Source organism: Eurytemora carolleeae, unplaced genomic scaffold (genome assembly GCF_000591075.1).
Source record: "Eurytemora carolleeae unplaced genomic scaffold, Eaff_2.0 scaffold1994, whole genome shotgun sequence".
Lineage (NCBI taxonomy): Eukaryota > Metazoa > Arthropoda > Copepoda > Calanoida > Temoridae > Eurytemora > Eurytemora carolleeae.
This window is the reverse complement of record NW_019397880.1, coordinates 756-13,963: the sequence shown is the minus strand read 5'-3', so window position 1 is coordinate 13,963 and position 13,208 is coordinate 756. Positions and strand designations below refer to the sequence as shown.

The 13,208-nt window shown below is 32.8% G+C and overlaps 1 protein-coding gene across 3 annotated transcripts in view; it reads left to right on the top strand.

The window, feature by feature from the left end:
- The window catches only part of LOC111716204 (trypsin-1), a 30,782-nt gene extending 20,530 nt beyond the window's left edge, over positions 1-10,252 (top strand). The window contains exons 2-10 of one of the 3 annotated variants that reach the window (XM_023491646.1): positions 3,226-3,436; positions 3,501-3,913; positions 4,164-4,260; positions 5,256-5,390; positions 5,594-5,726; positions 6,351-6,518; positions 7,413-7,532; positions 9,709-9,880; positions 10,060-10,252. In XM_023491646.1, coding sequence (XP_023347414.1) covers positions 3,226-3,436; positions 3,501-3,913; positions 4,164-4,260; positions 5,256-5,390; positions 5,594-5,726; positions 6,351-6,518; positions 7,413-7,532; positions 9,709-9,870 — 1,439 coding nt within the window. In that variant the 3' untranslated portion in view covers positions 9,871-9,880; positions 10,060-10,252. Of the gene's footprint in view, positions 1-458; positions 576-2,128; positions 3,001-3,222; positions 3,437-3,500; positions 3,914-4,163; positions 4,261-5,255; positions 5,391-5,593; positions 5,727-6,350; positions 6,519-7,412; positions 7,533-9,708; positions 9,881-10,059 lie in introns of those variants that run through there. The other 2 variants (XM_023491644.1, XM_023491647.1) reach the window with 2 other exon arrangements.
- Positions 10,253-13,208: the final 2,956 nt, after the last annotated feature.

Genomic DNA, 13,208 nt, shown 5'->3' with positions numbered 1-13,208 from the left:
AGAGCTTTAATATAAAAATGGTCAACCAATCAGCAACCAGATTGTTATTAGTTATTAGTTCTTATGGATTTAACGGTTAAGTGAGTTTTAGGGCGCTAAAGCTAAGCAATATCCAAAAAGTGTGACCCTCTGAACATCTTTCATTCTACAGCAAGGGAAAATTGTAATCCTTCCTGGGAACTTTTTTAATTATTGTGTGTATAATTTAACTCGGTTTATATTGCAGTTCTTTGCTAAAGTTTCCAATTGCAAAAATATTTTTTTCAAAAAAAAATAAATTTGTGATAATTCCAAAAAGATAAAAAAGTTGTTGAAAGAAATTAAGCTACAATTCTGCTAGCTAGATAAAATGGTTCAAGTTTTAGATATCAAAGATTTATACCATCTTTACTGTGAAGAAATTGGAATTTAAAAACTCGAGTTTGAGGCCAGTTATATTAAATTTTACCGTGCTCTAGGTAGAGGTTGAGGTTTGGTCTAATGAAAGATGTAAGAACAGTTATGGCTCCTCTGCTCCAGGTGGTATAACCAAAGAGATGTTATGTGCCAGCCTGCCGGAGCAGGACTCATGCAGTGTAAGTTTAAAAAATTTATTAAAACTTCTAAGATTTTAAAACTATTTTCTTTGTTTTTATGAAACCATTGTGCACTTTATCTTCCTCACTTCATCGTGAATTTCATAATTAAAGTGCTATAAAGTAATCATTATGCCATAAAGTTAAATTTATAGCTGTACAAGCAAAAAATTTAAGGATATTTCCTAAATATTTTTTTCAACTGAAATGAAAATAAAATTAAAATAAACTTTATGTTTTGACTTCTGGTTTGTTTCAAAACTTATTTGATCTAGAAATAGCCATTGAAATAAGTACACAAACGTTTCATAAAATTATCTATAAACCTAATATTAAGAGAAAGTTTATAACAAAAACTTTGTAACACTGCGAACCAAAATAACAGTGTTATAAATAGTTATTATTTCACATTGCCCTATCTTTATCCTTAAAAAAAATGTAAACGATACAAAAAAACGTTCGTTCTAACATGCATTAAGCAAGCGTAGAGTTTTATATGTTGTTATAAAATTATTAATTTAACCAGTAGCTTGGAACTTATTAAGTAATTGGGTCTGTGTGCAGTAGGTTAAGCACAATGTTAAGTAAAATGGGTCTGTGTGCAGTAAATTAAACACAATATTAAGTAAAATGGGTCTGTGTGTAGTACATTAAACACAATATTAAGTAAAATGGGTCTGTGTGTAGTACATTAAACACAATATTAAGTAAAATGGGTCTGTGTGCAGTACATTAAGCACAATATTAAGTAAAATGGGTCTGTGTGCAGTACATTAAACACAATATTAAGTAAAATGGGTCTGTGTGTAGTAAATTAAACACAATATTAAGTAAAATGGGGCAGTGTGCAGTAGATTAAGCACAATATTAAGTAAAATGGGTCTGCGTGCAGTACATTAAACACGATATTAAATAAAATGGGTCTGTGTGTAGTACATTAAACACGTAATTAAATAAAATGGGTCTGTGTGCAGTACATTAAACACAATATTAAGTAAAATGGGTCTGTGTGCAGTAGATTAAGCACAATATTAAGTAAAATGGGTCAGTGTGCAGTAGATTAAGCACAATATTAAGTAAAATGGGTCTGTGTGCAGTAGGTTAAGCACATTATTAAGTAAAATGGGTCTGCGTGCAGTACATTAAACACGATATTAAATAAAATGGGTCTGTGTGTAGTACATTAAACACAATTTTAAGTAAAATGGGTCTGTGTGCAGTACATTAAACACAATGTTAAGTAAAATGGGCCTGTGTGCAGTACATTAAGCACAATATTAAGTAAAATGGGTCTGTTTGCAGTACATTAAACACAATATTAAGAAAAATGGGTCTGTGTGTAGTACATTAAACACGATATTAAATAAAATGGGTCTGTGTGTAGTACATTAAACACAATATTAAGTAGAATGGGTCTGTCTGTAGTACATTAAACACAATTGCTGTGTTGCATGTCTTTAGTCTACTGGTCGTCTTCACCTTCCACAGTTTTATGAGTCTTACCGTATTATCACGTAAAATCCGAAAATTGAAAATGATTAAAATGTTTTTAGGGAGACAGTGGTGGTCCCCTGTTCAGCTGTCCCTATGGTGGACAATGTACCCAGATAGGAATAGTATCCTGGGGAATAGGTTGCGCCAAGGCTCAGTATCCTGGAGTATATACCAGGGTTACAGAGATGAGAGATTGGATATCTAGGATAGTCACGGACTACTAGTACAAACTGTACAAGCAGTATAAATTGTACAAGCAGCACAATTTGTACAAGCAGTACAAACTGTACAAGCAGTACAAACTGTACAAGCAGTACAAACTGTACAAGCAGCATAAATTTTACAAGCAGCACAATTTGTACAAGCAGTACAAACTGTACAAGCAGTACAAACTGTAAAGGCAGTGCAAGCTGTACAAGCAGTTCAAACTGTACAAGCAGTACAAACTGTACAAGCAGTACAAACTGTACAAGCAGTACAAACTGTACAAGCAGTACAAACTGTACATGCAGTGGAAGCTGTAAACTGTACAAGAAGTCCAAGCTGTACAGTGTATAAGCAGTGCAAGCTGTACAGTGTACAGTGTTCAAGCAGTGCACGTTTTTTAAATAGAATCTTTGTACAATTCTCTGATCACCAGAATTAACCCATTTTATCAAGATTGAAAATAATCAAGTAATGCATTTGTTTTCATCTTGAGTCTGGGTGTAATTATAAAATATCTTTGTTGTTTTTTAGTTTAATCTTTAGTTACATTTTCCCCACACAAACTTATTTTTGTTTTTGGTATTATTTAAGAAAATAGTTTATTTATGTATGTGCCAATTTTTTAAGTTGTTTATTGTGCTAGACTGATGAATGTATTAATGCTTTTGAGTAACTTTTTCATAAAGTTTTTATGCCATAGTTCAATAAAATACCTTTTACAGCAGTTTCCTGTTTTTATTTCACTAAAACTCCACCTGGACTAATCACTGACTAATGCATTTGACATCTTGCTAATCTTTTTAACAGCAGTTGAATTATTTTTTCTCTCAAAAATATGAAAATTACAAATTTCAACAGCTCCTTCTTCTCATGAAATTTCCCTGTTGACCTTTAATTATCTCAAAATGTTTCACGGCTAAGCATATAATTGACCTTTTCTATGCAGCAGCCGGTAGTAGGACTGGTCGTCAGTTTTGGGCGCCATTTGCAAGCGGAAGTACAGGCTACCCCCTTGTGGCAGTACAGCCTGGAACTGGTTTCCCTGGTTTCCCTGCAGTGGCTGAACAATCAGGAACCGGTTTCCCCGTCTACCCTGCTAGTACACAAGGTCTTCGCTCTTCCCCCTTCGTTCAAGCAATTTGCCGTACAGCTAATGGACAGTAAGTAGAAATTGCGAAATTTATTTTAAATCCAAGTGAGGCAAATCTTGATGGTATTTTTCAGGATGGCAATGTGTACCCAGTATCAGATTCCTGGCATAATTGGATGGCCCTCTGGATATCCAGGTGGTGCTCAATATCCAGGAGGCCCTGGCGTTCAATTTCCTGGAGGTCAGTTTCCTGGTGGTCAATATCCTGGAGCCCCAGGTGGAGGTGGACAGTTCCCCGGAGCACCTGGTGGAGGCGGTCAATTTCCTGGAGCCCCAGGTGGAGGTGGTCAATTTCCCGGAGGGCCCGGTGCCGGCGGACAATTCCCCGGAGAACCTGGTGCTGGTGGTCAGTTCCCGGGAGCTCCTGGAGCTGGAGCGGGGATTGCAGAGGGACCTTCTTCTGGATCTGAAGCAAGCCCTTCCGGCGATGCAGTTGTTACTGACGTTGGAGTCAAACCTGAAGTCGAGCCAGCTCCCCCAATTGCAGGTATCAGATGATGATAGAGATAAAAAAGGCCCATTCAGCTTTCTACAACTCATTTGTTCGCCATTTTAACAGCTCATATGATGATGTTATTTATTTTCAATTTTTTTAAAATTTAAAATTTGAATTAAAAAAATAACCAACAGAGAAGTAAATGTAAAACTTCCTAAAATTTTGTGTAAAATGAACACCTAAGAAAATTATCATCCATTACAAATGGCATAAGGTTGAGAATAGGCAAATAACATTTAAGGATGCGGGGTTGGAAAGTATCCTGTTATCCGGTATGCTCAGAATGGCAGCGTAGCAGAGGAAGTGGAGAGAGTCACCTGCAATGGAAGTTGCTCAAAGTAAGATTTAAACATACATTTTAATTTAATTCATATAGGTCAATAAATGATAAAAAAAATCTTTTTGATGTTTAAATATTGAAGTGCATAACAGATGATAATAACTATGCAAATATAATTTTTTTATTTAAGTTTAATGCACACATTACATTTTACAAAAAAAATCCACATAAAAAAATAAAGTTAATGAACGGGAATGATAGTTGAGAATATCTCTGTTTCTAGAATTGTCAACAGGAATGATAGCACCTGTTTCTAGAATTATGAACGGGAATGATAATATCTGTTTCTAGAATTGTGAACGGGAATGATAATATCTGTTTCTAGAATTGTGAACGGGAATAAAAATAGATGTTGCTAGAATTGTGAACAGGAATGATAATATCTCTGTTTCTAGAATTGTGAACGGGAATGATAATATCTGGTTCTAGAATTGTGAACGGGAATTAATATCTCTGTTTCTAGAATTGTGAACGGGAATAATAATAGCTGTTTCTAGAATTGTGAACGGGAAGGATAATATCTCTGTTTCTAGAATTGTGAACGGGAATGATAATATCTCTGTTTCTAGAATTGTGAACGGGAATGATAATATCTCTGTTTCTAGAATTGTGAACGCGAATGATAATATCTCTGTTTCTAGAATTGTGAACGGGAATGATAATATCTCTGTTTCTAGAATTGTGAACGCGAATGATAATATCTGTTTCTAGAATTGTTAACGGGATTTATAATATCTCTGTTTCTAGAATTGTGAACGGGAATTATAATATCTGTTTCTAGAATTGTGAACGGGAATGATAATATCTGTTTCTAGAATTGTGAACGGGAATGATAATATCTGTTTCTAGAACTGTGAACGGGAATGATAATATCTCTGTTTCCAGAATTGTGAACGGGAATGATAATGTCTCTGTTTCTAGAATTAAGAACGGGAATGCTAATATCTCTTTTTCTAGAATTGTGAACGGGAATGATAATATCTCTGTTTCTAGAATTGTGAACGGGAATGATGCAGAGGATAATGAATGGCCGTGGATTGCTGCTCTAATGAACAATGGCCGACAGTTCTGCGGTGGATCTCTAATTGATGATAAACACATTTTAACAGCTGCTCATTGTGTCGCTCAGTAAGTTTTAAAAACTAAAACGAACCAAAAAAAATGATTATTTTAGCATGTTATTTTTTGGTTTTTTTGCATAATTTTTTTTTGTGGAAACATTTAAAATTAAAAAAAAACCTCAAAACCAAACTTATTGTACATCACTTTTTATCTTCAAAGAACAAGAACAACATCAAAAATATTGACGAAGAAAAAAAACTTATTTTCAGTATGTCAAGATACGACGTGGCCAACCTAAAGATCAGGCTTGGAGAACATAAAATCAAATCTGGAGGAGACACTATTTTTGAGAGCAAGGTTTCCAGAGTTGTTCGACACAAAGATTTCTCCCAACAAACCTTAGTAAGAATTTTTCTTAAAGGGTAGACGATTTTTATAAAGCGGCATTCCCGATTCCCAAAGGCCCCTTTCAAGTATGTGTTTAATCAAGGATAATTCATATTTTTTGTCTAAAATTGACAATGTCTTCTACATTTCTACTCTGATAGAGGTTTCTAGAGTTTATTTTGAATTGAGGTTCACTAGACCTCTACAGTAACAGTCCTTTTAATTCAAGCAATTCTGTTTTTAATAAAATAGGCATTTAGGGCGCTTCGCGCCCATCTTCTTTTTCAACTTTTAATTGTAGCTTTATCTGTGAGCATCTTCTCTTTGTACAGTATAACATTTTTTTTTAAATTTGCGGATTTCATAATATTTTTTCGCGCATTTTCAAAATTTTACAAAATTAAATAATTTTAGATAAAAATATTTTAAGATTACATATTTAATGTCTGATTGGTTATAAACCTTTCCTGGGGCCACGTGAAGTCCCACACAAAATTTTCTCCTGATCGGTTCAGTCGTTTTTACGTTTATTGGATACAAACAAACAGACACCCAGACAAGCTAAATTTATATATAGATAGAATGGATTTGGTTTTGTGTTAACATTGACAAATGGATTCTAACTTTTTCTGTTTATAGCATAAGGATGTTGCCATCTTAACCATGGCTGACCCTGTGCCCTCAACCTTTACCCGTGCCCGGCCTGTTTGCCTTCCTACCGGTCATGAACTCTACGCTGACCGCACAGCTACAGTTGTGGGCTGGGGCAGCTTGAGAGAAAATGGACCTCAACCTGATATACTTCAGGTAAAATAATATTTTTCTAAATACTTTACCTGTGTCTAAACCTTGTTTCTTATTAAGCAGACTTATTTAATTACTAGAAAAGATTCCCCGAGATTCTTTTAATCCTTTTTATTGTTTAACTGCAACACTATGAGATCAATTCTAACTTGATATTGTATTGTAAATATATTTTGGTTTTCAATACAATCCACAAACATCAAAATATCTATTTACATATTTCAAATTGTTCTCTCAATAATGGTAAATTGGTATTTTTTCATAAAAAACTAAGTAATTAACTAGGGAAGGGCAGGTTTGATCCAACCTAAACAATCTAAAAATTCAGTATGATTTTTTGTTGATATTACAGAAAAAAAATATGAATTTTCGTTGATATTACAGAACAAAAATATGATTTTTCGTTGATATTACAGAAAAAAATATTATTTTTCGTTGATTAGGTTAGAACGCATAAATAACTTCCAGTATATATATTTCTTATAACTTATTACTAGAGGGTTCAGAACTAGAGTCAATATCGATATCGCATGTGTAGACTGTAGAGATCATATCAGTACTATGCCCCGTATCCGTTCTATCTCATTCTGTTGAATCTTGTGGAACTAGTTTAACGCGGCCAGGCATCGTCTTCCACAATATTAAGGAAAATTTTATGATTTTTCGTTGATATTATAGAAAAAAATATGATTTTTCGTTGAATTACAGAAAAAGATATGATCATTTTCGTTGATAATACAAAAACAAATATTTTCTTCATTTTTATGATCAATCTATTTCGTTTGTCCGTCGAAAATTAATAATAATTTTTTCGATGTTTGCTTACTTAGAAAAACCGATGTCCAGCTCTAGAAAATAACTAAAAAATTGAGTTCCAAACCCTATATTTAATATTAGGAGATGACCGCTAAGATTTGGAATAATGCTGAGTGCAAGGAGACTTATGGTAACGCTGCTCCGGGAGGGATTGAACCTCACATGCTCTGCGCTGGTAAACAAGGATTAGACTCATGCAGTGTAAGTTCAACAAAAATTTCTTTTTCTTTTTCTGGGACTTCACATGACCCCAGGGAAGGTTTTGCCTATTTGAAAGTGAGCAAATTTTAGCTTGATGATTTACAGAGAAACAAATGAAATTTTTTAAATTAAAGCTAGAATTATATTAAAAGAAAAACATTTTTTTTAAATGATTAGACTTCTGCAGTAAGTTTTAGAATGAATTTGACAAAATCTGCGATATTTCGAAAAAATTTTCTTTTTTTTCTAAGAAATTGCATTTCTTGAGAATTGACAACAAAAGTGGCAAAAATCTGGTTTTTTAAATTCATTTATTTCTTCAAAATATTCTTTAAATTGATACTTTTCTAAAGTTTCATTTCTTAAGAATTGGTTATTTAAAGTTTCTAATAATGTTTTATGAGAATTTTTTATTCAATAACAGTTTTTGAAAATAATGAAAATTATTTTAAGGGTCTATTTCTTGAAAGATATTGTATCCTATCTATATCCCTGTATCCATGCATTCAGCTATTCATGTTTTCTGAACCACTGTATCCCTGTATCACTGGATAATCACTTTAACACGTTAACACTGTATCACTGTATCACTGTATCACTGTATCACTGTATCACTGTATCACTGTATACTGTATCACTATATCACTGTAACACGTTATCACTGTATCACTGTATCACTGTAACTCTGTATTGATGTTTTTATGTATCACTGCACCACTATAACAATGTATCACTCTAACACTGTATCACTAAATCATCAAATAATCACTATAACACTGTACCAATGTATCCCTGAATCCCTGTATATATGCATTTATGTATCCATGTATTTCTGTATCCCTATTTAACACCGTATTACTGTATTATGATATTATGAAGACGGCTTTTTATTTAAGGTTTTGTTAAAAAGCTTTTTTCCTATTACAAGTTAACAAGTAATCTAAGAAGCTTTTTTAATTGATACTTTGATCTTAATCAAAATTGAAATCTAAAGTCGTCTTCATTGTATTGATATAATCGCCTACTACTGTCTTATTGAATTCTTGTATCACTTTACCACTGTATCCCTGGATAATATCTGTACCACTGTGTCCCTGTATCACTTGATAATATCTGTACCACAGTATTCCTGTATCACTGGATAATATCTGTACCACTGTATCCCTGTATCACTGGATAATATCTGTACCACAGTATCCCTGTATCACTGGATAATATCTGTACCACAGTATCCCTGTATCACTGGATAATATCTATACCACTGTATCCCTGTATCACTGGATAATATCTGTACCACCGTATCCCTGTATCACTGAATAATATCTGTACCACTGTATCCCTGTATCACTGGATAATATCTATACCACTGTATCCCTTTAATACTGTATATAATACCTAAAGTTGTATAGAATTATGCTTTTAAAAACTTTTGCAAAGGAATTGAGTTTTTGCCACAAACTCTGATTTTCTAATCCTGATATCTTTAAAATACAATCTAGTAAACCTTAGATATTTCAAACTACGAATTCTGTCAGGTTAAATATTCTAAGTTTTAAATATTAAAGGTTTAAACCATTCGGTTGCACAGATATAGGGATTCGAAAATTTAAGTTTGCGGCAAAAACTTAATTCCTTTACGGCGAAACCTTTCGTAAATGCTTTTCACAACAATGTGTCGCTTAAATAATACGCAATGGATAAGAATGACATCTCATGATATAGTTTAAGGGACGATATTCCCATATGGTATGATCGGGAAAACTCGTCCCGTAACATTTTGTTCAAAAGGTCACACACAGCTCTGTGAAACATCTATGGGTTGGATTTACTCTTAGTTCTGTTAACAAAGTTTTCACCGTTCATTTACTAAATAAGTTTTTGGTGGTTTATAGATCTTGACATCATTTCGTAAGGTTTCAGGCTCTGAAACAAAAATCATTGCCAATTCCTTCTTTGTGCTTTGTAGTGCTAAAATACAAATGTAAAGGGCTACAGAAAACATAATTGAGTTAGAGCGGCAAAATCAAATCCCAAGGCATTGCGACACTTCAAAGTCGACCTTGATCTAAAAATTGATGAGACTTTTAATAAGCAGGCTGATTCCATATGAAGGCCATTACGGCCGGGTCTAGAATGTTACGTAGAAAAAATGGAAAACCTAAATTTCTTTATTCAGGGTGATTCCGGTGGTCCCATGCAGATCGGAGAGGGTCAGCACTGGACCCAGATTGGGATTGTATCCTGGGGTATTGGATGCGGTAAATCCTTCTATCCTGGAGTATATACTAGAGTAACTGAAGTCAGAGACTGGATAGATAGGATTGTTAAATCTTACTAGAACATCACAGGTAAGCAAATTTCAAGTTACAACAGTACCCTTGAAAGCTTTGTCCTATCAAGAAGGAATTAGATATCCATGTTTATAACTGGTTAGAAAACTGGTTATTTTCAATTATGGCTTCTCTACATTAAATTATAAATATAAAATATAATTATAAACATATTATTATAAATTTCGATTTTTTAGCTCTCCTCTCCTCCTCTTGGCAGCTATTCAGAGTGGATGGAACATCGACCTCTACTATCGCAATCTTTTACCCTCTTACAGTTACCAATATTCTATCCCTGTGTTTACCAATATTTCTGTGATTTTTTCAAAATATATACTGGTGATTTGGTTTGATTTGGTTTGATATGAAATAAATAGAAATTAAGATGTTGATTTATTTTAGTAGTTTTCGGATGGATATTCTTTCTTAGTTTAAAAAAAATAAAAATATGATTTAAGTACTTTTGGAAATTAAGGGCGGAACCTTTCTTAACTGATTTTTAAATAAACACGCCCTTTACCTAGTACACAGAGCTTTGTGAGTCATTTAAACAAAAAGGTTATGACACAATTATTTAATGTGGAATCGATCCGAAATAATAGTCCCGTAAACTTTTCTTCATCAGGTATAACTCCCAGCTACGTATATAGTATCTATTCAGTAAGAAAGTAAGTATAGAATCCTTTATTTATGAAATATTACAAAAACATACTAAATTTAGTGTTTCAGTAGAAAGTGTTTTAAACACCTCCAAAAATTGAGGTGGGGGAAAGCCCCCCCCCCCCCTATATAAAGATAATTTATATATTTTCATAATTTTGGAGTGAAACAGAAATGGAACAGGGTCTAGAAATGTTGATAATTAAATTATAAGAATATTGTTTGTTCTAAATTAGTTCTTAGTTAATTATTTCATATTCTCTCAAGGGAAATTATTTTTATGCTTTTCCTCATCGTTTTCAAGAGTAATTAAGAAAATTAATAAATAGTAAATTGAATAGAGGAATGTCCTTTAAACCTCATGGTTTGTTCAACAAGTTGAAAAATATAAGATTGCAAAAATTGAAATTAATTTTAAATTGAAAAAATAACGTGCAAAAAGTTATGAATCATGCATAAATTGCGTTTACAGTCCCTTAAAATGTTTTTTTTTTGTACAGTGATACCCACATAACAATGGAATAGGAAGACGACATTAATTAAGGGTATTAGATGGTGTTACAAAACAAATGGTTTTACTAGACACTTATAAATCACTTATTTTGTGAAATGGGTCTTTTTACACTGCACAATTGGTGTGTTTCGTCGTCATTGAACTTTTTAAAAGTTAAAACTTGATTCTAAAAGTCGTCTTACTATTCCAGAGTTTTCTGGTTATCACTGTATTCATGCTAAATGTGTGCTTATCCAACAAGTAAACACTTACTGCACTTTCTTGAATTACAATATATGTTGATTTAACTGAATGCTTCTCAAATATATTTAATATTTGTTATATTTATATATCTCTTTATACTTAAGCCCATAATGTATAATGTATATACATATATTTTCACATGGATTTAAAATTCTGTGATGGTGATGGACCAAACCAAAAAAATGTTAGTTCCAAATTTTCTGGGTTGACCCTCGTCAGTTCTAACGATAAAATAACCATCAAAGTCGATAACAAAAAATGTTAAAAACCACGAAAAAATAAACAAACAAAAAAAGATTATTTATAAAAAATTTCAAAATGGGTTGTCAAATGGACTAAAGAGAAACGAACTCAGATCATGAGATGGAAAAAAAGATAATTTGCAAATATTAACTTTTTAAAGAATGTTTAAAAAAAATTATTATTCCTTGAGATTGTTTCTGTCATGAAGATTAAAAACAAACTGTTAAGGTTATAAACCTTCTGTAGAATGCTAACTTTTAGATAGTAGAGTTCATGGAGTTCATGTCCAGGAAGGTTAAAATGTTCTCCTGTAGGCTGGTTTGTATGGTTTGTATGGAGATTTCTAATGTAACCAATATGTTCTCTTACTCTTTCATCTAAAAATCTTGTTGTCTGTCCTATATATTGTCCTATATAAAGTTCCATTAATCTCAATATTCTTGCTGGTATTAGAGGACTGTATAACTGTTCAAAGCTTGGATTAAAATTTTCAAGGAATACTGTGGAAATGGGCTGCATCTTTGTCACTTTAGGAATTTTTAAAATAAAAATTCATGGAAAAGGCATAAATCCAGTTATTCTATTTAGGTTACAGGGTAATCAACAAAGAATAAAACAGAACGTATTCTGTCGGTTTCCTAATATTCATGATTCCCTGCAACTGTTAACTCATTTCTTTCTTTAATAAATCGGGCATTTGTTCATGATCAAAATCTTTAAATTATAAGTTTCGAAAAAAGTTTTTTGGTAATTTTAAGAACAATTTTCTTTCAGTGATTTAATCGCAAGCATTTCTTCTGGAAAACAAACTGATTTTTTTTGGTAAAACATTCCTTTTTGATTTTCTGATTAATAAAACTAGAAACCAGAGCATGCAATGTAATTCTGGTTCAGATCCTAAACTTATCCAAAATGTATATTTAATCTCAAGGGAGAGATAAATAAACAGAGTTTGAAACTTTTGTGAGGAGTGGAGTTACGTACCATTAATCGTGAACTTTTTCTCAATATCAAAATGGGCACTTTTAATTATGGAACTAAATCCCTTAAGGGTATGACCATCACGGAAAATGAAATTAAATTAATCCGTAAAAGTGGTTTCATTTGATTATCTGTTTACGATTCCTATAGAAACACCAAAACAAATGAATACCCCAAATCTTAACTAAATCAATTCTGGTTTTTAATATATGTCCCTCTTTATTATTATATGTCACTTCAACCTGAAACCTGGATATTTCAATTAATAGGTTTGTAAATTTTCACCAGAAGAAACGTATTTTAACAATTTCGTCAAATGTTGTCTTTTCAAATAAATAAAAAAGAAGAAAACTAAAGCAGGAAATGAGTTTGGTGAATTAGAACACACCATACAATTTCAATTGAGCAAAGTATCCCAAAATATACTAGTTTCGACAAATTTTTTTAAATACAACTAAATAAAATTCACTTCTAAAACAGAATATTTTGGGTAGTGGGAGTGACAATGAAATGGGGGGAGTGAATCAGCATGATGCGGATGCTGCTGAGGCTGGGCCTAGCGCGCCAGGAGCTGTTCTTGAGGACCCATGGGCGGACTTAACAAATGCTGATGGCAGAATTTCTATGTTACACACCGGTTACAATGGTGCTTCTGGCACCGGATTGTCACTGGACGACATGTTACTCACTGCGCAGAACAAATGA